The sequence below is a fragment of the Orbicella franksi genome, chromosome 2 (genome assembly GCF_964199315.1).
Source record: "Orbicella franksi chromosome 2, jaOrbFran1.1, whole genome shotgun sequence".
Taxonomy (NCBI): domain Eukaryota; kingdom Metazoa; phylum Cnidaria; class Anthozoa; order Scleractinia; family Merulinidae; genus Orbicella; species Orbicella franksi.
This window is the reverse complement of record NC_138146.1, coordinates 30,155,056-30,180,123: the sequence shown is the minus strand read 5'-3', so window position 1 is coordinate 30,180,123 and position 25,068 is coordinate 30,155,056. Positions and strand designations below refer to the sequence as shown.

Here is a 25,068-nt window from a genome sequence, read left to right as displayed (position 1 = left end):
CTCGCTCATTGACGCATCACATAAACTATAAATTCATGTGTCTGTCTGCTTATTGGCAATGAAAATTAGCCAATGAGCGTGCAAGAATTTCTGCAGTTATCATAAAAAATAAGTTGTACAAGAAAATATTTCCACCCTGAGTGGCCACAGAGACAAGTTTTGTTCCTAATATTATAAGTTGAAAGTTAAGATTTATATTGCCAAAACACGTCCAGAAAACATTGAAATTCAACATGTAAGTAAACCTTAAGAACTTATTTACTTTGGATGGGCATGGTAAACATTTAACAGTACATATTTGTACCACAAGGGAAAACCAATGAAAAGACCCTACAAAATTGTAATAAATTATTGTACATGTGGTTTGATCTGATTTGTGAATGGTCATGGCACATAAACATGAAAGGTAAACATTAAGTGTTCACACTTTTTCAATTATCATAGTGATACTATTGGTATCTGGGTATCTGAAAACAATATGTATAAAAAAATGGCAAGCACTCAAAGATAGTGTGTATAAAAGATAGAAAACAAAAGTTACAGTTGTATGTATTTACAGTTGAAATCTACTAACAAAACAGAATGTGGTTAATTCTTATGTTATATATTCTTAGATCAAAATATGTGTTGTTACCTTATCCACGTAATCTGCTACAAACAGCTATTTTAATTGTAACCTTTGCTTTTACTCTCATGTGACAAATTCCAAATACTAACTAGCAGGTGAAGGGAGTTTAAAATAAAATCTCATGAAAGAGATCTCAGTTGACTTGTAACCAAACTAACTCAAGGAGAATTTCAACGCTGACCTTGAGACTTGCAGTTTAGTTTACTGTACATTATATTGAAAGCCTCACAGTCAATATACAATCCTCCATGCTGGTCTCCTAGCCTATCAACAGGTTCTTTTTGTTGGAGGATGATAAAAAGAATGATTGCAAGTAGATGAGAACCAGTTTTTTTTTTTTTACTCCCCTCTCAGCTTTGCCTATTCATCTACCCAGCAGTCTTTTGTCCTTTTTACCTCTGAAGGGCCCAATCAAGGTTCACTGGTCTACATACATTTTTTTATTACTATATATTATAGTGCTTGTTAGGATATTGGATGTGCTTGCAATAAATATAATAATATGATCAGTTGTATATATCATTATTTTGACCAGAAGATGTTATATACATTACATTGCAAGACATTATAGAAAACATAAATATCTGCTTAATGTATAACAATGAACCAGAAATTTCATTTTCCTTCTCTGGACAGTTCTTACTCAGCAGGGTTGGAAGTTGTAAACTTGTGAAATACATCATCCAGTATGATTTACACTATAATCCTGATGTCAACATACAAGTTCTCACTTGTAGCCAAAACATATTATGTAGATGTACATAAAACCACATAGCCAAGGACTTTTTTTTCATGTCTTGAATATTTCAAGAAACCAGAAAGTAATATGTTTGTGACAAAAACTTTTCTTTCTAACATGTTCTGCTAGAAATATACTGTTTGGAATCATATTAGTTACACTTAACTAGAAAAAAATGGTATTTTGTTTTTGGCACTGCAGATGTCATTATTACAATAAGTAATTTATGGTACTGCAATGATAAATAAGTTATCATGAATTTGCTGCATCTGTGGCAACACCATTGTTAACAGCCCGCCACAGTCCATAAGTTTTGCCAACAGTGTGTTGCCAAAGTCTCAGTGTTCCATCTTCAGATCCCGATGCGTACAGCTCACCATCTGGAGAATACCTTACACAGTGGACAGGGCCAAAATGTCCTTTGTATGATTCTAAAAAAAATATCTCACTTGATGAAGCTCATTTCAGTAAGTGTGATGCCTCACCAGCTTTACTAAATCAATAACTTAGGTAAACATAATTTCTACTGACGTATCAGCTGAGACACTAGCAATGTGTCGGCCAACATACTTCCAATACACCAGCCTACACACCATCAATGCATTGAGTAACACACTAACAACATGTCAGCCGACACAGTACCAATATCTCAGTCTGTTTGTTCTCTCTGCAGGCTAATTTTGAAAACATAAAACATGATACATATCAATTTACCTAGTTCTTTTCCATCTCCATAATCAAACTTGTAAAGTTTGAAATCATCTCCTCCAGCTACAAAACAAGACTTGCTCGGGTGGAGTGAAGCTGAAAATATTGGTGTTGGGGCCTCAAATGACTTTATAGGTTCCATTCTAAACAAAAACTTAATCAAATTAAATGTGCCAAGAAATAACACCAAAGTGCAGTCTAAGTCAAGACAAGAAATCAGCACCTAGGATTTACACCTCAAGTACAACGCAAATGTCAGCTAAGCATCTCTTCTATATGCAAAATCAATATAAAACTGCATTATATAATTATTTATAAAATATCTTAGACACTATGCATGCCCTCATTGGTCGATAGGTGTGTTTAGATGAGAGTACCTTATTATAAGTAACATGGTTACCTTTCTGTGTTTTGAGAAATATTGTATTTTGAAAGCAATGGGGGAAGTTTTTCTATGTTGTCACAGCCTCATCTCAACACTTGGGGGGTTGGGAGAATAGTCAAAAGTTATGCAAACCCTTGACTGCGACTCTGGTTTGTAGAACTGTCTTGAAATCTCCCATCCCCCTTGTGTGTAATAGACGACCTTATGTAAACACGGAAAAAGTTCTAGTCTATAGATGCTTAAATCTAGATGATGTTCTCACAAGTCTGCCACACAAATGCAACTTACAGTACTTTTAGTAAGAACACTGCTCTATTTCCATTATTATTTCAAACTTGGCTTGGTGGACACGGTGTATATTTGACTAGGCAGTTTATTCAGGCTAAACGAGGGTTTTAATAATTCATTATTTCTTGGAAATCCACTGTGAGGGTTTAATCAAGCAACTTCATAGGTAATTCTATATAAACATGCAGGTGAGCAACCTGACAAAGTGGTGGGCAATGAGAGAAACATTACTGTAAGTAGCAAAAACTTTGTTTAGAAAATAGCCCAAAGAAAACATGCGTGCTGATTAGTTTGAAATAACTTGTTTCTATAACTTGATAGAAACATAGAAATAGCGCAAGCTGATGATGTAGTGGTGCACAAGCAAAGAGAAATCAATTACATTTTGATAATCAATCAAAAGTAAACACTAACTAAAGTGGTTTTTTTTTCCCGCAAAATTTTAAAAAAGAAATAGAAAATGCAAGTACACTGGATTACATGAACTAGCACACATGTTCTCTAGTTCAGCCAGTGAGAATTAAACTAAATTAGCATTTCCCCTTACCTTTCAGCATCCCAAAATGAGATAGTTCTAGCATAAGTGACAATCAGTAAATTGTCATCCTTGCATAAAAGCATACTTGTGGCACTCTGTGGTATATCAACTTTCTTTACTTCACCCATAGTTCTTGTATCCCAAATCCTACAATAAAAAGAGAAGTTTGTATAATACTGAATAAAAGATCTCATCTGGTACTTGATTTGATTGCTATAGATATATAAAACTTACGGGATCTCCAGAATATAATTGTGAGGAACCTGTCACAAAATGAGCCAAAATTAAGATAACAATGAATGGGGAAGCTAACAGTTGTCAAGACAAAGTGTTCTTGTCACTGCTTTTAGGTAACTTCATAGCACCCCCTGCCCCCTCCCAAAAGGGGGGGAGGCCTCATATGGGCTAGATAGGTGTGTCCCATGGGATAGAGTATGGTTTTTGAGGTTCTTGATTCTCATATAGGGTATTATTTTTGCCCCTGCTGGCATTGTTTGGAAAAAAGTGCATAAATGGGTATTGGCAAAGTGTTGTGACAACCTGACAGAATACTACTGAGGAGTAAACTGTAATGGGTTAGCGAGTGTCATTTTCAATACTCCTGAAGCCAATTTATGCTACAGAATCCCAAGTAAAGTGCCAGGCCATGAGTGAAGTCACCAAATTAAAAAGTTTTTAATTAGTTCGATACTTTCAGCTTTTACATACATTTACCTCATGGCTTTATCCTCTCCTCCACTATAAACAAACTTGCCATCTTTACTCCACAAAGCAGCCCTGATATTAACTGTATAGCCTTTTAACAAGTCAGGTTCTAAGAAATGTTAAAATACATTGTCTTGAATTCACAATGAAATGACAAATGAAAAATAAATATTTGTTCAAAGCAGCTAACTAAAGATATTTACACAAAATTAGCAGCTATTTGACCTTTCATGTCAATGAGCTCATTCTCAAATCACTAGCTGCATACCAATTATGGTAACAATTACTGGACTGGGTGGAGCATTTTACAGAAACGGGCAAACCCTTAGTGTGTAACCATTTTGAAATTAAGTGTCTGATTACCACTTGAATTTTATATGACACAAGGTTCAATTCATACAATTTTGTTAATTGTGTGACTAACAAAATAATTATGAAGTTAGGAAACCTGTGATAACCTCTTTTATACTAATCAAAAGTTCGGTCTTACATATTTCTGCCATTAGTTTTACAAACAGTAAAGAAATAGTAGGAATGATCCAGCAAAGCCAGTACATGTACAGTGGCATAGGTGTCAAATCTAATTTCTTTCTACACTTAAATGGGCACCAGACACAGCCGTTTTTACCTTTTTTTGACAACTAAAACCAAGAAAATATTTCTTTGCTCCCTCTCATGCAGCACAACATTTCTTAAAATCTGATATATCTAACTTTGAACCAGATGTCAGTCTGCACAATATTTCATGTAAACCATCAGAAATACGTTTGTAATTAATTATCTGTTTAATTAAGTGCTGCTTAACTGATAAAAGGAAACAAACTTACCTGCATTATCACTTTGAAGATCAAATATTCTCATAAGCTTTTCATTACTTGCTGTAAGGAGCCTCTCACCATCCTAACAAAAACAAAGTTAACATCCTTGAAATATTAACAGTAATCTAAATCAAACAGCTCCACTGAAAATATATATGCAGATCTCTAAATGTCTGTTAACTTAGTTAGCCACTGACTTAAGGGCCCATTAACTGATCTTTTCGAGCTGTTGCTAAGGAAAATTTATTCTCATATAACTACATCATTTTTAGTTAGTTCAGAGTTATTTCATGTGTTTTAACTTTTTCATGATCAGTAACACTAGTGATGACATCATCAGGCCACGTCCATGGTCATGTGACTAATACAAAAAAAAGGCTCTCAGGCAAATTACTTTATCGGGATTTTTTTCATTGATTTAATATTTTAATTTAAATCCTCATTATGCTATGCATCGATTTTGTTTCATTTCTAAAAGGTCAGATTTTGAAAGCATTTCAAACTATTGAAAAATTTGTAATTCTCTGAAAAAAGCATGATTTCGAAAAAGGAATGCATAGCTATGTTTCCAACATTGGCTGTAATCGAAATTTGTCGAAAAAGGCTGGATTTAATGAAAAACCGTGTTTCCTTTAGCATTTAAAGAAACCGGAAATGTGCCTGATAGATATTGGAAGTTACCCTATCAGCGCATGCGCAATTTACACTACCAGCGCACTTCGGTAAGATCAAACAAAGCCACATGGAGTTAGTTTTTCTCTTTCTATTGCTCTTGTTTATCTGTCTTTCTCTTATTTTGTCTTTGCTTATACTTTTTTTGCTTTGTATTTTGTGAAATGCATAGAAAAAGTTCTAAAATGTACGCGAATTTGCAAGTTTTTGAGTTGTTATTATTTTCCGTCCTCAGGCTGACGTAAGCAACCGGAAGAGAAATTTCACCTCCCTAGCAACACACGCAAGCGCATGCATGAATCAGTTAATGGGCCCTTAATTTATGTACAAGTATTCACAGTCATTTTCATGTATCAATGATGTTGTTATTAAAAATCATATATCAAAATACTTACTGGAGAAAAATCCACAATTTTAACGATATGTTTATGTGGTAAACTCCTCACTTCATCTCCTGTAAGGGCATCCCAAACTTTCCTACAGTTAGAAAAGAATCATTAATTTCCATCTGTTAGATACAGGGTCAACCAAGCAGCCAACTGACCAACTAGTACGCAACTGATTGACGGATACATTCAGAAATGACAACTTGCTTGATTGAATGACCAGCTCATTAGATATGACTCACACCTTGGTTTAAATGTAAAAATACAGTTCGACCCCACTAATTCCAACTCAGTTATTTCAAATTCTCCATTATTTTGAATTCAAAACCATTTTTGTTGGATTTGCCCTTCAGTCATTTACTCTCGGCTATTTCAAATCCCAACTATTTCAAACTATTTTTTGTTTCCTCTGAGAGTTCACAGTTCCTGAGAGTTCAGTAATAATAATAATAATAATAATAATAATAATAATAATAGTAATTTATTAATTTATACTGCGCCTTTTTTTTTTCGACTGTACAAATATTTATTTAACAAATGTGTTCTCTAACAATTATTTCAATTTAGCCAACTGTTATAATTATTAAGTAAATTTTGCCTTGTCTTGTATGAATACCAGTGTAACAAGAAATGATGATAGCGGTGGTGGTGGTGATGATAATGATGTTGACATGAAGGACGAGCCATAACAATAAAATTAATTCACATAAAATTGATAAAATGCAATTCCCCATTCTCTCCACACATGTCCACATACGCTGTAAAGTCTGCAGCTCCAGTGGCAGCCTTTGCAGCATCTCCAGTCAACGTTGCACTCCACACTGCTCCTTTGTGCCCCTCAAATGTACCAATCCAGTCTCCTGTATCACCTTGTCGTAACATAGGTTTGCCATCTACAGAAACCACACATAACTCAGTTGAATGATTACAATATCAGCAAATGATTATGATATTTACAATCATGTCTATTTGATCTTTTCATCCAAGTCATTTAACCATAAACATCCCAATATGTATTAAGACACCATTGGTCATTTGTGTGTCATACATATCTACATAATTTACCAGTCAATTCAAAACTCCTACCTGTGCACCCCCTGCTCCCCCGGTATTACACATCTTGAATTTTCAGTGGTTCAAATTCCCAACCACTAGGAAAGTACACCACCTTAAGGTCATACTAAGTGATCAAATGCCCCTTAACGAGTAGGATACACAAGCAAAAACCAAAAAGGCTTACATTTACCTTCAAATACAACACAATGTTTAACAAGGCCTTCTTTGGAGAGTCACAACATTGTTTTCGTTTGATGTTTTCTAGCTTAACATATTACAAGGTAATTTTTTCAAATCCCCCTCTACCCCTCCTGTATGATGTCAAATGCCCCACCACAGTATCAAACACAGACACAGCTGGGTATGCCCACGGGGAAGGGGGGAAAATTTAATGTTTTCATTTGATCAATACACAAAGGAGAGAACAAAAGTCCCTCCCCCTTGTGGAAAAAGAGAGCTTTCCACTGAAAAAAATCAGCTGCATTTAAATCTCGCAGGCAACAATAACAAATTAAATAATTCCAAAAATCTCAGACAGTTAAACTCCTCCACAAAAATCGCCAAACTGATATGGGTGATCAGTACACTGAAGCAATTCATTGCCAAACTGGCTGGCAACACCATCTACCATAGTTACAAAGAGAGATTCTTCTTTTCACAGGCATGCAATCAATCGGTTGTACTTCGAAATATTGATAACTGCCTGTCAAACGACCGGCGTTTATCGAAGACGCCTGCATTCGTGAAAAATACGGCATTTATACTTTTGCGTATCCACTTGCAAGCATTCTGTGGTTGATTTCTGTTCGTGAACGGGGTGCAAATTTCTCAGAACTAAGAATCATGCTATGAAGAAATCTCAGTGCTACAAGGAGCGATCGCGAGTTTCTTTCGAAATCGAATGTTTTAACATGTCTGGAGTGCGCGCGATCCAGAAGATAGGACTATTCCCTTCCCTAAAAACCAAATGCGTTCTACTCACTCCGTGAAATACAATGACGCTTTGTCAAGACCATATAAAAAGACCAGTGTTTTATCAGAGAGGATATACAATAGAGACAGTCGAGGAAAATGACGCAAAACTACAGAGACACCTAAGCTTAGGCCGGCTATCCTTCTTACCTTTACACGCGCTAATAAGGAAGTATCCGTACGGAGTTATATCAGAAAAAGAGAGATGAACCACTGGTCTTGTGTGTCCGCTACATGTTAGGGGTATTTGTCTAGCCATGTTTCCTACCTTGAAGAAAATTAACACTGTTAAAATGAAAAATCCTACTAGAAGACCGGAAAATGGAAATTGTCACGAAGAAAATGAACGCTGATTCCTAGTATCGCCGTCGCTTATCGTGCCCAGGACTTCGCGAAAGGAGATGTCAAGCGTCAGCTGAAAATGAGATGTCATTTAATTAGTTTTTATTTTCAGGTACGCTCATGATCTATTGAGATTACTTGCGGAAACAGCCTGTCACGGAACAGAAAAATAAAATCTGTGTTTACAAGGAACGTCGGGGATTCCGCGAGATGAGAGATAACAAAACTGTGCGCAAAACATGATCATTTGAACAGTGACTTATGTCGAAGGTTAATGTAGTTTCGCAAAATATACTAACATTATAGGCATAAAAATGTTGGAGACTTAACAAATGTGGCAGTTTAAAGCGTGGACCTGGTATCCTGGTAAAAAGCTCGCATCACTGCTCGGCCCCACTGAAATGGTGAGACAAGCACTAGTGCTGAGCCGTCGCGGGGCTGGGTTTGAGGAGAGAGCCCTGAGGTTTCCCACTCTCTGTAACAAGCCAGTTAGACAGCAGGTTCTTTTCCAGATTTAAACAGCAAAATTTTTGCCAAGACGTTCACCTGCGCAAGCCATTTATAGTGGAAAATTACTAGCTAATTGAAGGGGTGTTCCTCCCTACAGGGATTCTGCTATCTAGACAACACAGATCAATACAGTTCAGTGTTTCACGCTGTCGGTTGAATTGGGTGAACGCAAAAGATTTTGGGTCATGTAGCAGCTCTCGTAAGGTCTCACATAATGAACTTTGAGTGGACAATAGAAGAAACAACAGAAACAATTCCCCTAGCCCCAAAACAATAAAAGCTTCTGCAATGACGACAAATAGGAATACAAGCTTACGAGAGCAGCTACACTACCGCAGAGTTTCTTGTAGTATATCCATAATGTCCATAATGGACTTTTGGGCAACGTACTGATCGGCCAATATCGCTATAACTGTTGTTTATTCACGTTTGACAGCTTGGACATTTCTTGTTTCAATTTTTTTCTTTTTTTACCTTAAGTTCTTTCTTTGTTTATGGTCCATTCTTTGCTAGCAAAGGTAATGAACGTTATTTTTTAAAGCGCTGATAAACTACCAAAACTGAACCCTCTAAAACCTGGGCCCACACTAAATTTTAATTCTGTCTGTCACAACTGTTTTCACATCCTCTTAAGAATCTGTCGTCCTGGCGGAAACCAGAATACACTGAACCCCGGGACTCGGTTCACAAACCGACAGCGATCTCTTTCAGTGAGCAAAGACGATTTTTTCAGACGTACATCCAACAGTTATTATTCACGAGGGGTTACTGAGTTACAGTGCAAATCTTTGTTAACTGATCTTCTTTATACCAAAATCTTTCTAGAGACAAATAAGGCCATGTTTTTAAAATAATTGAACAACCAGCCACGAACAATTATTTTACATGATAAGATGCAAATAGGGCTTTGTCGCTCTGTGTACTTAACTAAAACAATTCACGTCTAGGAGCTTGTTTGTTTCAGTCAAGTGCATTAGAATCTTTTAGCACAGCACGGAACTGAACGTCAGCTTTCAGGGACTTTGTATTGATTTTTACCGCAATTAGCTATCGACTTGATTGATGTGAGCTATACGGGTCGAATACGCGTCAATTAACTTGCAAAATCTAACTGGACACACCGGTAGTGTCATTCTAATTCTTTAAATAGTAATACAAAAGTTTGAACTGTTTTTCTTTCATTATAGTTGTTGATCGTCTTTACTCTTGCTAAATTCTGCTGCGGTGAACTACGATGATTCTCGAAGGAGCTGAAAAAGAATCCATGCCGACGGAAAGGTTTTCTCCAAAGCATCGCCGGGGCCGATGTTTATTGGTCATAGTAGTCGTAACTTGCATTATTCTGTTCTTAGCTATTGGAATAGTCATGGGGTACTTCATTGGAAGAAAGGCTGGGAGTAGCTGTAAAGCCAGGCTACAGCCAACTCCTTCGCAAAGCAGCCACATAGATTCAACAAAAATTCGCAAGGATGCTGTCGACATGGTCTCCACAGAAAAACTCAGAGACCTTCTAAAGTAAGTAATTTAAATTTGTCTACGACATATTTTGTAATATATTTTGGTACTGTACTGTCAAATTTTGGAGTCAGCTTGACGTCTCGCTACAACGTTGGTCGATCGAGAGGGACTAGGCTGATGACAGCGTATTTCCCTTTAAACTCAAACTGATTTCGCTGTATCGTAACGGAGTGCTCGAAGAAAGGACTCTTGGGACTTTATTCTACTTTCGTGGGACATGGGCCAAGTTGATGGGAGTTCAATGAATGAGTAACGTACGCGGACACAAATTTGGCTCTTCATGTGTGACGAGCCACTGGAATATCCAATGAGGCACTAACATTCAGGCACGCAGTAAAATGAGGCTAATAAATCTGGCAGAATGCCCTGATACCTGTCAGGCATTTATACAAATGAGGTAACTGGGAGGTCTTCTGCCTCGTTTCCAGGCCCAATTGCGTAATGTGGCGAAAGGCGAGAAACAGGGAGTGCGTGACCTTGATGGTTTTATATTTAGGAGGCGCAACCGGCCTTGCAAACGCCCACTGGACTCCAACCCCTTATATTGTTATAAAGGAAGAGGTGCCTGGGGAGTTGTTCACCCTTCACTCAGTAAAATAAATAACAAGCTGTAAATGTACCGCTTTTCGAAGTTCACGCGCGTATGGAATTGATTTTGGTAAATTTAACCGTGTTACTAGGTCTAGTGACGTGGTAGACATGACAGCATCTACGTTTGTGTGTACACGTTCCAAAGCCCGGGTCGCACTAGAGCCAACTTTTTTTTGTATAAGTAATAAATCTGGCAACAAGTAGCGTAAAAAAAATGCGACCCCCAGTTTCAAAAACTTGCCAAATTCTTCAAAGAAGCCTAAGTGCTGCCTCGGAGGCTTCCAAATTTTGGCAGAGCAAACAATTTTGCTTTTTTAACCATTTAACTATCATATTTTTGTTTCGTTTCCTCAGAAACAAAACGGTATTGTTTTCAGTTCAGGGATGAACTATTTACATAGTGATTTATAACCCCCAACAACACAAACGCAAGCCCAGGAAAACTGCACGTCCAATTAATGGGCCGAAAATCACGAGTTGTTGTAGAGCGGAGAGTCAAGAACATGCAGCGTAAAGAAAAATCTGCGAAGAGTTAATTGAGAAGTATAGATCTTATGACGTATATTTCAATCAGGAACGTTTTGGTTCCAACATGTTGGTCTAATGCGACCACTGCCAAAATTTGGAACTTGAGAAATTTTTGCCAATTTTTTTCATCGCCAAAAATTGGAAATATTTGAATTCGTTCTAGTGCGACCCGGCCCTGGTGACAAATAATCGCTCCTGAAATATTATATCTTGTTAACGATTGGTCTGCAATTCGCAACAACATCGTTAGAAAAACATTGATGAGAGTCATTGGTTAACTAAAATAGATCAACCAGAAAGACTCATTTTCATCGGAGCATCTTTCAAGATGTTGATGGTAGAAGAGAAAGGAGCGGGTGGTTATACTTCTCCAAAGCGCCGCTGCTGTATTATCGTGCTAATCGTGTTAAGCCTCCTTGCATTTGCCGGGATCGGCATAGTTGCCGGTTACTTTATCGGACGGAATTCTGCAAAGAGCTGTGAAGACAATGGCGATACCAAAACGCCAAAAACCCAAAAACAACTCGATCAGATCTACAAGGATGCTGTCGAAATGGTCTCCACGGAGGAGCTGAGAGACAACTTGAAGTGAGTGGAGCTGTGTAGCTGCTAAACGAATGATTATAGAATTAGTCGGGACATATTAACTATGGTCGGGATCATTGCCTGAGCTGTGTGAAGACATAGAATGCATATATTTTCGATAAATTTAAACCCTGTTTATAGCAATTTACTTTATAGGCAGCGAAAGCTCCGGAAACGCAGTCAGCAGGCGCGGATCTAGGACAAACGGTGACCGATTTCCGAAACGATGAGCGCCGAAGGTGTAAGATTCTAGAGGGGTCAGGCCTAGGAACCATGTTACGCAGGAAATGTTTTAGATTTTTCAGTAACTCCTTTAAGTCCCCTTTCCTGGGTTTCTGGGTAATTCTGAAAAATCTGACCGATTTCCGTACCTGCATTGGTAAAAGTAAACTAGTTTTCTCGTCAATTTCTACGATGCGAAGCTCAAAATAATACAGGCTCCTTTATGCGAAATCTGATACTGTAGAAAACAGCAAGTAAACTGTAAAATGCTTACTTGCCTTGTCCCGCTAGTGACAAGTAAATAACAAGAGGTAACAAAATACTTAGCTCTTATTAACCGAGCGGGAGGTCTGTATGGGAGAATCTTGACCGAGTTCGTGAGTACAGACCGAAGGCAGTGAGGTCTGTACACACGACCGAGGTCAAGATTCTCCCATACAGACCGACTTAGCTCGGTTAATGAGATGTTTATTATATGGCAAAGAAGAAAACTTTAATTCGTTTAATGTAACTGGTTTGTACTAGCTGACATTTTGCTTGCGAACGGCGATGAGCTTGACTTAAACCTGCCGAAATTTGCTCGTCCTCTCTATTTTTTTTTGTTATCAGGCTTTTTGACACTTCCATAAATGATTGAGAAGAAAATAAAAGAAAATGGTGAACATTTTTGTATTTTAGTTTGCTACTTTTTCAACGCAAAATGATACCGGTCTGAATGCTGGTCTAGATGGGAAAATCTAGACCACGGTCAATATCGATTTCAGCCAATCAAATTCGTGAATTCGGTAGTTCCCAGTCCTTGTGAGACACAGCCATATAATAAGCTTGGATGATAACCGCGTAGCCTGAATACAGCTTTCCCAGGTAAATATTCTCTGCTCAAAGAGGGTGTGAACATATTACAGTGGTAGCAAAAAAAAAAAAAAAAAATGAAATCTCATTTTCGTTCTATGCTGAGTTCTTTAAGTTGATCCTTAGATCATGAGCAGTTCGTCTAGATCTTGTTTGGTCATTAGGGTAAGTTTAGTCACACGGCAGTGTTTAAAACAAAGATCACATTGGACGACATGATGGCTGATCTTAAGGTGGGACAACCTAAAAACACTTAAAAACACACCATGTTTCAAACATTTTTTCGTGGCTAAGAGTTAACTCCAAACCCTGGCAAAGTATACATTCTTAAAAAGCTCAAGGAGCAAAGATTATGAAAAAAATATTTGTGTACCCTATAACTGTATTGTAACCTGACACCGGCTGATTAAATCTGCCACCTGCTGGGAGAATGCCAGGGCTTACTTGAGAAAAGAAAACTCCTATTAGAACTGATCAAAAGGAATAATTTTTTACATTTTACAAAAGAAGACAAACAGCTTGCTGGGATAAGCATAGAGATTTTTGAAAAGTTAAAAGCACGTGAAATGATGACCAGTTAAATCTGATACAGAAAATCTAGCATACGTTTCGATACATAACTTTGACAGAATGCATTGGATGGAAAAGTTCTATGCTTATCCCACAGAACGTACTAAAAATAGCAAATCCTGAAAATTTTAGCTCAATTGAATAAATCCCTCTCAAGATATCTTTTCTAGAAGGCGAAAATAACTCGTTTTGAGAAAACGAGCTTTAAACTTACAGTAATAGTACTTGTCAAAATAAAACTTCAATACCTTAAGAATCGAGTTTCGTAAAAAACAAAACTTCGAATTTCTTTCAGAATTTTAGGTTAAGTCCCGCCTTTATAATATCATGGAAGACTGAAATTAGCTTTCATGTCAATATTATTTTGTTCTTTGCTGACAAACTCCCAACTGTCGGCGGCTTTGTTTTTGTTTCTTTTTTTTTTTTCAGCGCGATCCGTACTAACAAATGGCGAGGTACCTGTTGTCGGTTTGGCTGATAGAGCGATTTCAGTTCAAATGAGTGTCGTTAAATCAAAACCAAACCAATTACTTACCACTTCGACTACCCAGCCAATCTCAAACCGTAGTAAAGCTAAAACCAAAGTAAGTGCCTGATTACTTTCGACACAATTGAAAACAGCTCTAAAACGTACGTCGATAGAAAAAAAAAAAGTTTTCGAGCTGATGAAAATGATGATAAAAGAGCTGAAAATGATGCTCAAGGGTCGTCCAATATACCTCAAGTGAGTCGAATGTCTAACTTTGTAGTCGAATCGACTCACCGGGGGTTATGTCGTAAATAACAGCATCTATGTTGTAGCGCATTCTTCTTACTGGAAGTCACAAGTAAGAGGAAGTAAAGGTAACAAATGACAAACAGACGCGAGTTGGCTTGACTCGACTTATGAAATAGTCGAGTTGACAGTGCGAGACGATTTTTTTTAGACACGAGTTTAAATCTGACAGCTTACCCTTATTGCAGGTTTTACACCAAAGAACCTCATTTCCCTGGATCTAATGAAAGCTACGTGTTGGCAAAACACATACAAGAGAAATGGACCGAGTATGGCATCGACGTCACAATGAAAAAATACATCATCATGTTGTCTAGGCCAAAGAAACCTGGCGTTGTAGCTTTGTACAATGGATCTGAAGAGGTTCACCGTTCAGCACCTCAGGAGACATTTCTTATTCCTTCCGAGAACAACAGCCTTGTTGTTCCACCGTTTAACGCTTATGCACCATCTGGATCCGTGAAGGTCAGTGTATATTACTACCGGTCAGTAACTCGCGTATCTGTACTCCCTGTCCTGATGTCCATGGTTCGGTTCAGTTTGTTCCATTTTCGCTAGTCACCAGCATTAAGAAACAAACATTACTCGGTCATTTTTCTATTGACTGGCACTGTTCAGATCTGTGGTTAGTTCCGCATATGCATCGACATACTTGCAATGGGGCTAATGATTATGAACACCAACGAGGCGATAGCCGAGTGGATCCGCAGACTACCTTGACAATGTAATGACGAAATTCATTGCCAATAACAGGACAGATGCACGAAAACTGACGTCAATTTTTTTATTACAAGAACAAATTGTCAAATTGTTCGCTCTCGCTCGTTGACGCATCGCATAAATTATGAATTCATGTGTCTGTCAGCTTATTCATGATGAAAATTAGCCAATGAGCGCGCGAGAATTTCTGCAGTTATTGTAAATAGGCCATTTTGCGGTTGTGTGCTTAGTTACCTGGCCTATGAATGCAAGTTAGGCTGGAGGTGACCTTGCTTTGATACAAATCTCTCTGTTTTTCTCATTTAAATGCGAACTAATTAGCATAATATCAACTTGATTTACACAACAAGAGCAGGTCACAAATAGGCCAGGTCACTAAACAGACAACTGTAAAATGGTCTATCATCGTCTATTTGCCGAATTGCCTTCTTTTTTCATCTCTTAGTTTACAAACCAAGCGTCTACTTTAAATAACTGTTCTATCGATCACTGTCTTGTTTGCTTTGAAAATTACAGGGTAAACTTGTGTACGCTAATTATGGAAGAGATGAGGACTTTGCTGAACTCAAAAAACTTGGTGTTAACTGCACTGGAAAAATTGTCATCATTCGATATGGGAAGGTTGGAAGGTCTTCTAAGGTTAGTGTAAAGGAAGAGCTGCCAAGTTGGGTGCAGCTAAGTGGGTGCAACAAAAAGGCAATGAAAACTGCAGACAATGCCTCTTCTCCTGCAAGCGAGAAACGCCATTTATATGATATGGTAAACTTCTCCAAGATGAAGAGAGGAATTCTGAATTAGCTCCCTGAGCCATCTAAAGTTTCAAAGCTTTAATAAGACATTGCATGCATGAAAGATGGTTGACGTTAGCACGCGAGAGTGGGAGAATGGATGCATTAATTTATCAGCAGGGGTTATGTTATAATTTAATATTTAAAGAACTAGCCTTTTGGTTCCGTTCTGGGGAGTATTGGTCTCTTTGGGCCAGTTTATTAACCTCGCACTTCCACTTGCTGCATAAACTTACAAAAGAGAGTCCGAATTTTCAAATATCAATCTTAGTGTAAATCCGTAGTTGAAAAAAATCTCGTAGCAGAATAATGTTAAGTATGCTAAAATCCTTTTTGCAATTTCTAAAAGCCAAAGCAACAAATAACTGCGCGAAATAACACCAAAGGCAATTTCCCAAAGGAACTCGAGAAAATTTATTTCGAAGTTCAGAGAAATTGTGCAAACGCAGGTAAAATTTCATCATCAGTTTCATTTCACCAGTACTTTCACGTGTTTCATATGAACTTCGAAATTTGTTTTCGACATTTGGTGTTGTTAGAAATGATTTCTTTTGAGAAGATATTTAAAACAGTGAGCCAAGATTTTGTAGTACGATGTAAATAATCTTGGTACAAAGTTTTTGTCCACTTGTTACTCGAACTTCTGGTGGATTCCTCCTGAATTGCACTCGCATTCATACGATCACCCCAGCGCCAAATCGTATCATTGTACGGGCACACGCGCTATTATTTGTTAATTTTGCACCCTGTCCAAATTAACTCTTGAATTGAATAGTGTCAAAATCAGGACATCCTGGTTCAACTTGTAAATAAATGACTTCAAAATATTCCTCTGACTTCCAAAACTCGCCCTTGTCCATTTTTGGATTTTCCCTTTCAAATTCTTCCAGCTTAGAGTCCTATAACATATACCTATTCTTTTGGATGATACTCTTTTCCATGCGCATAGAACAAACGAGCTCGCAAGGCAGGAGCTATTGGAGCGATATACTACATGGATCCCGAAGATTATGCAAAGCAAGGCGTTGATAAAGTGTATCCAAAATATAACTGGATGCCCAGCACTGGAGTGCAACGTGGAAACGTCAAGTCGTCTCCAATAAGAGGAGATCCACAAACCCCAGGCTACCCTTCAGTTGGTAGGAAAATTACTACATTAGTCCTGAATCTGTGCGCGGTATTTACGGCACGACTACTCTCTCTGACTTGCGGCATGCACTGATCCCAGGCAAATTAACACGCTGTATAGTCTATTATTTGTTGCTCATGATAAAGCCTAGATATTAAGTTAGTAACTTGTGGAGACTTACAAGGCACCAGCTGCCACAAAGAAATTTGGTGCCGTTTTCGAATTTAGGACATAAATGCTAATTGATATTCTGTTGGTTGTGTGTATAACTGCGATGATCAATGAAGTCTTCATGATGTTCTATAGCTTATCAAGAGCCTTTAGACAAATATATTTCCGTTGGAGGACATTTCTTGTTCCAGAGGTGATTTTAAAGCATGAATCCTGTTTGTTTTAGAGGGGATGTACCGCTTGCCAAAAGACGAAGCCAAGAAGCTTCTCCCTCAGATCCCAGTTCATCCGATATCATACAAGGACGCTGAGCCACTTTTAAGGTAACCACTGGGGGGAGTCTAGGGAGCATTATAACACGCTAACTTGGCCTTAGAATGACGGAAATCCCATTTCCGAGGACCTCAATTTTAAACATTTTCTGGGAGAGGATGCTCCAGGACCCACCTGCCCTGTATCTCGAAACCACTTCTCTAAAATCCTGTATCCGTTTGTTCTTTTATATTTATTCTTTCCTTCTCCTCTCAAATTTGAAGAAAGAAGTACGCAGGAGACGTAAAGCTTCTCTCCTCACTATTAACCCCTTCTCCAGCCCATTTCGGTCGGCGTGTACCTCTAACTCAAGCAAATATATGACTTGTTATGAAGCCTAAATTCTTCGGGTGTTTTTTTAACAGTCGAGTTTTCTTTAGAAGCAAAATCCAAAAGTGCTCGAATTGCTTAGTATGCTACTGACTCGTATACAGTCATATTGGACCATATTAGCCCAACTAACGCGCATCAGTATGCTTTATCGCTAAAGGAGGGGGTTGAGATGATGTTGTAGTTTAATGTCTCTCTTTTATTATTCAATGAATCAGTAATTTAGCTACTATGTTACTTAGAACTCTGGTTCGTAAAATGGTTCTGTCAAATTCATCATTCCAAGGAGGTTTGAACTTCTCATATGGAATAGAGATGGCGGAAAGTGATACCAGGTGAGTAACTAGCCAGAAAGAGAATCTAATAGTGAATCTGGAGTAATACAGTTTAAGTTTAATAAACATGACTATTTTACACGTTTTGAAGTATTTTAATATCCGTCAGGAGCCCGCACAAGCCCATTTGATTTTGGGATAATGCGCGGAACATTTAAAATATATACATCCGTATAAACACTCGACGGTAAAAAACTATGTCGGCATGTATTCCCAGATACAGAAACGTTATAGAATTCTTCGCTGATCATCTCAAGGTATTGTCTTTGTTTTGCCTTCTACTAGAGAGGTCCTTTTGAACGTTACCAATGAATTGTACGAGACAGATGTGTACAACGTGATGGGAATAATCAAAGGATCGACTTATCCTGGTAAGCTTTCTCATTCTACGAGGGAGTGCCAATTAAGCCGTATAACACTTACGCTAGTACTGAACTTCAGTACACTGTATTCCTTTAATAAGCCCACTAAGAACTGGAATAAATGGGAAAAAATATTAAATCTTTGACAAAGGTGAGATTGAAACTCACGAACCCCATATAATTTGATCACGCTTGTTCAACCGACTGCGCTGCGGGGCCAGACGAGAGCGCTTCCTGGGAAGAGTTGATGTTATGCGGCGGCAAGTGAACATTTGATAAAACAGCGTAATGTTTTTGATAGTCACGAAAGAAATTATATAGTAATTGGCGTGGATACTGAGATTTTTCCCTGAAACTCCATACACGCGACAAACTAAATAGAGTTTGTAAATACAAGGCTATCGGCAGCCTTCAAGCAGATGACTAATTTCCTTTCTACGTTGGAAAAGTGTTCAACACTATATTTCAGTTAGGTCTCTCACATACAGATTCTCATTCTTTGTGTCCCTTTGTAGATGAACTCGTGTTGCTAGGTAATCATCGAGATGCTTGGGTATTTGGTGCTGCAGATGCATCAAGCGGCACTGCTGCCATGATGGAGTTGTCCAGAGTTATTGGAGAGCAACTTAAGAAAGGTACAATTCAATTAAATGCCGAGGGTTGTGCCGGTTTGCTAAAGTGAAGAAAGAAATCGTCATTCATTTCCATATGTCCGTCGGTGGGTTCTGTGGATGCCGCGAGAACACGAACCTAAATCTGTTGCTGAAAACCTGCCCAGTTCTTATTTGGTTACGGGCACAGACGAGATTAGCTCTGCAGATTTGACTGACTAATTTGATCAGAATACATGAAAATCAAGTTATTACTTCGATGGATCAGATAAATTCTAATGTTCCATTTGGTGCATGGTGTTCGGGCAACTAATCAGATTCAAATCAGGAATAAACGTCCACTGTTTCAAGGGGCGTTTCCTACGCGAGGCATTTTTGTGACTTCAAGCTCTGATTGACTTGTTAATATAATACGTATTGCTGTTCTGACTACTTTCATCACAGTTTTGCGGCAGTAAAGTCAGATTGGATGTCAACACATGAAATGTCGCGTGCAGTTCTAAGGCTACTTGCACTGACTCACAATTTTCAATTTGGAAAACACTTATTGACACATATTTCGTTTTAAATTAAGGATGGAAGCCAAAACGCACCATAGTGTTGTTAAGCTGGGGGGCGGAGGAACCAAAGTACATGGGATCAGTTGAATGGTTGGAGGTACTGTAAATGCCTTAGTCTCATTATAAATAATATAGCAAAACTAGTGCAACTTGTTGTCCTAACTACGAAGCTATAAAGTTAGCATTTAACTTTAAGTTCAAGAAGCTTCACCACGTTGATACAAAAAGAAAGAAAGAAAGAAAGAAATGTGTATTCTAGCCTTGGCAAATTTAGACCATATATTTCTGGTTCGTTGCTCGGCATTTGTCTTATCGTTACTCAGTCTTGACGATTCTTTCTCTATTTTTTCATTAATTGTGATTTTCGGTGTTTTCCACCAAGTAAATTGTCATCAGCCTGCGAGAGCTGACCCCTTTTTCGGCTTTGGATGTGAAAGGAAAGCCGAAAAAAAGGCGTCTGCTCACACAGGCTAAGTTATTGTTTGCTTTCATACGATTTCAAGTTAATTTAATTTATATATTCTTAAGAGTATCACGATCTAGCTTCTGCATTCACTATAGTTTATTGTTATTTTCATTATTTTACGAAAACGCCAATCGAAACTTACGCTTCGTTTTGTCCTGTTCTTTGTAGGAATATTCACGGTTGTTGTCCGCCCGTGCTGTAGCCTATCTCAACGTAGATATGGCAGTTGATGGTAAGTTCCAACTAAATAGAAGAGGTTTCAGCAGCCTTTTTGATTTCTGTTTAACCTATATTTCCCATACAAGAAGCCACCTTTTTACTACCTAGATCAATAATCAGTATTCAATCGCTAAATTTTGGGTTAGAATAGTGCTCTTACTTGAGTAACTTAACCAAGTTGTTTCTGTTACTTCCAAGGAAACTACTCTTTCCGAGCAAAGTCGGCACCTCTCCTCGACTGGGTTTTGGCCAAAGGAGCAATGAAGGTTAGTACTAAAGTCCACTGAACTGTTTAGATGCTCTCTGATATCCTTATATACGGCTTGGTATAAATTTTTACCATTATATTATATTATATTATATTATATTATATTATATTATATTATATTATATTATATTATATTATATTATATTGTATTGTATTGTATTGTATTGTATTGTATTGTATTGTATTGTATTGTATTGTATTGTATTGTATTGTATTGCATTGTATTGTATTATATTATATTCTGTCCTTAGAAATACTGGATGGAAACAGAAGGCGTGGTGGCCTCTTAGTTATTACGCATGCCTCTAGAACGAGCGGTCCGGGTTCGAGCCCTGGTCGGGGACACTGAGTCGTGTTCTAGGGCTGGAAACTTTTCACTCTCACAGAGCCTCTTTCCGCCCCGGCGTATAAATGGGTACCGCGAATTAAGTGCTGTGGGTGACCCGGCGATGGATTAGCATCCACCCCGAGGGGAGCTATACTCGCGCTACTAAAACCGGAAATGCAAACATTACCTCTGGAAACCATGTTTGCGAGTTCTTGGAGACGGGCATACAGTTCGAGATAAGAATGAGTATTTCCCAGTTGTTCTGTAGTGTTCGTTTTGAGTGACGTGTACTGACATGTCGTAACGTAATGTAACGTAACGTTCGTGTAAAGTAACATTCTTAGAACGTTCATTTTGATTACAAACAACATCTGAAACAAAAATCAATCAATAAATCAAATTAATCGCAATTACAATCTAAATATCATATATTGATTTTGTTAGGTGCCAAGCCCTTTAGGAAACGAGACTGCTTTTGATGAGTGGCTCAGAAAAATTCCATCAAGACTGGGGTTCAAGAATTTACCAAGGTAGTTAGTCACTGGTGGTTAGTGGATTTTTATTTGTGTAACATTTATATAACGTTGGCAGGGCAAACTGTGAAACTAAAAAAGCATTGATTAATAATATTAACATAAAAAAAGAAATTATAACATAACCAAAGCAAAGCGCGCGCTCTGATTGGTTAATTCGTCTACTATTTGCGCATGGGTGCACGCTGCTGACGTGTGTGCTAATGTGATGTAGCTCAATAAAAGGACTCCTTTTGCTCCAATGTGTCAATGTTATGTTATAAAACAAATGGTAAACGACACAGCTGTACACTATTGAGTTATGGATGCTCTTGGGGAGTTTGCTTAGCACTCAGGTAGCTAGAGTCGCACGAGGCGATAGCCGAGTGCGACCCTTACCGCCATAACTCAATAGTGTACGCTGTGGCGTTTACCATTTGTTTAAAAAACATTGTGTAAAAGGATCACTTACGAACTTATGTGCTGTACTACTATGACATTTTTATTTGTTTAGATTAATGAGGGTAGGGTTGTGCAGTCCGCAGTCTTTTTGTCAGTACAATTTATTTTTTATTTATGACGTCTTTTCTCGGCAGATTTCAGCAACCAAGAGCAGGCAGTGATTATGTCAACTTTATCCAGCGGCTTGGAATCCCTATTGTGGATATTCGTTACACATACAACAGTGTAAGTTTAAAACACCTCTTGTTATAATTGTGGCTCGCGAAGCGAAATTATCAGGAAAAAGAATGCATGTAATGTAATACAGACAGGAGACGGCATTTCTCGTTCGCATTAGCTTTTCTTCTTTTTTGAGCAAGCCTTTTTAAAAAGTCTCACCTGTTCTGACTGTTTTACAATTGTTAATAACGAGAGCCCTTCTTTTTCCTGTAGAAAACCAGCAGTAACCCGTTATACCACACAGTTCACGACAATTTTTGGTGGATGTCGACGCTTATTGACCCCCAGTTTAAATACCACCAAGTGACTACAAGGATTTGGACACAAATAACCATGACCTTGGCTGATGCCGTTGTTTTGCCATTAAATGTAACGCACTATGGTGATAACATGAAGGTGTTCAATACAAAAATAATGGAAGACTTCGCAGCTGATTTCAAGAACTACGGTGGGCAAAACGAGTTGGGTATGTCTTAAACTTTTCATTACGTTTATAATTTTATCAGTTTCTACCCGTAAGGTTACATGGACAGTTTCTGCCTATACATTTTGCAACAGCCATGGGGTTATCCCGAATTATGCATCCTTTTTTCGTAGTTCGAGGGTGCTATTCTATGTCTAAATTGCAGGAACCGAAACTTAATAAAATAAAATTTATTTTATTTCTCAGATAGAACAATCTAGCAGGAAAATATGCACGCACCAGAAACATCGTATTAAAACGCTATAGGAAATAACTTTTAACGTGCAGTTATTTATTTATTTATTTATTTTTTACCAAACATCTTTAGAACTGCGCCAAACTAGATTTGGGATAGCACCAGTATGCGTAACGTTTTAATTTGTTCTTCGTGCAGACTACCTTGTTCAAGCTGTAGAAAACTTCCAAGACACAGCCAAAGCTTTTGATGCTTTTGTGGAAGGAGCAGACAAAGAAGAGTGAGAAGATTTTTAACAACCTTTTCATACAGTTCAAGATCTACCTGTTTACAATAAATCGGTATCGGTTTGTCTTTTGATGACTGGCCTATAAAGAAAGACGAAACCGGATTTAGTTATAGTCTCTTGCTTTCTCGAAGAATTAGTTGGTTTATGTCGTAAACGTCTCCACAGTGAAAAGACAAATCAACCCAGTTTTTCTTTTTCGTCTTTAGTGAAAATATACGCGGTCACATGCTACATGTATGGTAAATCAAAAAAAAATCTCTGATGTCCAGTACAAGTAGATTATGAGCCGAAGTCAGGGAAGTGGTTGCCTAGTCTCTATTTGCTTTTGTCTTTTTTTGTGATATTGAGATTGTCAAATCAAAATTCAAATCGTAACAGGAATTCAAGTACAAAACCAATATACCAGCCAGCTATTTGATTTGGACGGAATTGCATTTACGGTTTTGTGATCTTTGCGTGAGTAATTGTTGAAAAATTGAAATATTTGCATATTATTTTTCAGTGATGCAGTTGTTCGTAAAATCAACACCCGATTGCTTAACGTAGAACGGGCTTTTATTAACCTTGAGCCAATTCTACAGGCCAATCCATTACAAAGGTAAGGTGTGTTACAAATGATATGCGGAGTCAAATGAAGCTCAGTTTCTACTATCAAAGGTAGTGAAATACACAGTAAAATACACAGTTTAACAGGCGTTACCCCGCGTCTTACCGTAGGGAGAAGTAATATACCTTGATTTTTGAATATTGGTTTTCTTGACAAAGAGGTTTTCTTTTTTATCTGTTTTTCCTATTACAAACACCAGTAAGCTCGAGAAACTCTCGGGTTTTCATTTGATTTCCAATAGGGTTTCATTGTGACCTCACATTGACCAACCTTCTGGCCTGCTCGTACTTTAGAAGGCTAATGCAAGCATTTCTGTATTTTTAGACACGTGGTTTTGACGCATAGCCCGAACATTTACTACAGCTGGTACGGAGGGGTGGTGGATGCCATTGATCGCGCACGAAAGGGATTAGTTTCCGGAGAGGAAGTCAAGAAGCAAGTGTCGATTGTGGCGTATGGCATAAATTCAGCAGCACAAGTACTGAAACTCTCCCCTATTGAATGATTTGTGAGAATGTTTCACAACACCCCGTTAGCCTCTTTATAGATTAAGGTAGTTTTGGGTTCATCATTGATAACTTTGAGTTCTAAAAGGTAGCATAATATATGGTATATTTAAAGGACTTCAAGTTCTAAGAGAACTTTAGTCTTTTTAGCGATTTTTTTGTAGGCTACATTGGTATTGAGGTATCATAACAGCAAGCATTTTATTAGTAGGACACATGTAAGGTGACTATGTATGTTGTTAGAAAGGTTAGTTAGTCGTGTCCGTGATAGGCATGTTTTGGCTTAAATACGTGTCATCTCAAAGACTGATGTAAAAGACGTTTTTGAATATTTAGTTACGCATTTCAACGTAGTAAGGAAACAGACAGACGGCCGTTGTCATTATTTAGTTGCGCATGCATTTTAACATAGTGAGGAATCTCTTTGACAAGAGTGAGGTGGCGAGAACTGCTTGAAGATGAGCACGTTTACTGACGTATAAAAGCATCGCCAGGCTATCACATCTGACTACTCGGCAAACAAAAAGGAAGGCAAACTAGACGCCTGTTAAAGATGTATAAAATCGCGATTATTCGCATTTTGTTCTTTCTTCTCACCGCTTATGTAGCTGCCGTCCATACTAGCTCATCACTATCTTATGATTGTTTAACTTAGTAAAATTATAATACCTTTTCCTGTCAACATTCCCGATGGAAAATTTATCCAAACTGTTTGTTCAATTACCCTGCGATCCAGGATTATTTGATTGCTTTAATTTTTATCAGAAATCTCAATTAAACGTACGTTGTATTGCTGCTGTTGTGTCATACTTCTTTTAAGTGGCATT

At 37.9% G+C, this 25,068-nt stretch overlaps 2 protein-coding genes across 3 annotated transcripts in view; one reads left to right on the top strand and one right to left on the bottom strand.

The window, feature by feature from the left end:
* The window catches only part of LOC145479238 (serine-threonine kinase receptor-associated protein-like), a 9,326-nt gene extending 1,003 nt beyond the window's left edge, over positions 1-8,323 (bottom strand). Inside the window, exons 1-8 of the mRNA XM_081457545.1 lie at positions 8,046-8,323; positions 6,625-6,760; positions 5,877-5,958; positions 4,819-4,891; positions 4,001-4,100; positions 3,296-3,433; positions 2,082-2,218; positions 1-1,798 (exon numbers count right to left, since the gene is read on the bottom strand). The exon at positions 1-1,798 is cut by the window's left edge and continues 1,003 nt beyond it. Coding sequence (XP_081313671.1) covers positions 1,620-1,798; positions 2,082-2,218; positions 3,296-3,433; positions 4,001-4,100; positions 4,819-4,891; positions 5,877-5,958; positions 6,625-6,760; positions 8,046-8,154 — 954 coding nt within the window. The 5' untranslated portion in view covers positions 8,155-8,323 and the 3' untranslated portion in view covers positions 1-1,619. The remainder of the gene's footprint in view (positions 1,799-2,081; positions 2,219-3,295; positions 3,434-4,000; positions 4,101-4,818; positions 4,892-5,876; positions 5,959-6,624; positions 6,761-8,045) is intronic.
* Positions 8,324-9,921: 1,598 nt separating this feature from the next.
* Positions 9,922-25,036, top strand: LOC145479191 (N-acetylated-alpha-linked acidic dipeptidase 2-like). 2 transcript variants are annotated; one of them, XM_081457474.1, is made up of 17 exons: positions 9,922-10,262; positions 14,577-14,853; positions 15,625-15,747; positions 16,846-17,035; positions 17,423-17,519; positions 18,081-18,173; positions 18,459-18,544; positions 19,051-19,170; positions 19,721-19,803; positions 20,341-20,404; positions 20,590-20,657; positions 21,432-21,517; positions 22,096-22,186; positions 22,394-22,646; positions 23,038-23,119; positions 23,631-23,726; positions 24,060-25,036. In XM_081457474.1, exons 1-17 carry the CDS (start codon positions 9,982-9,984, stop codon positions 24,238-24,240), a joined length of 2,271 nt encoding a protein of 756 aa, XP_081313600.1. In that variant the 5' UTR covers positions 9,922-9,981; the 3' UTR covers positions 24,241-25,036. The 2 variants fall into 2 exon arrangements, with proteins under 2 accessions (XP_081313600.1, XP_081313601.1); XM_081457475.1 differs by lacking the exon at positions 9,922-10,262 and adding an exon at positions 10,270-11,972.
* Positions 25,037-25,068: the final 32 nt, after the last annotated feature.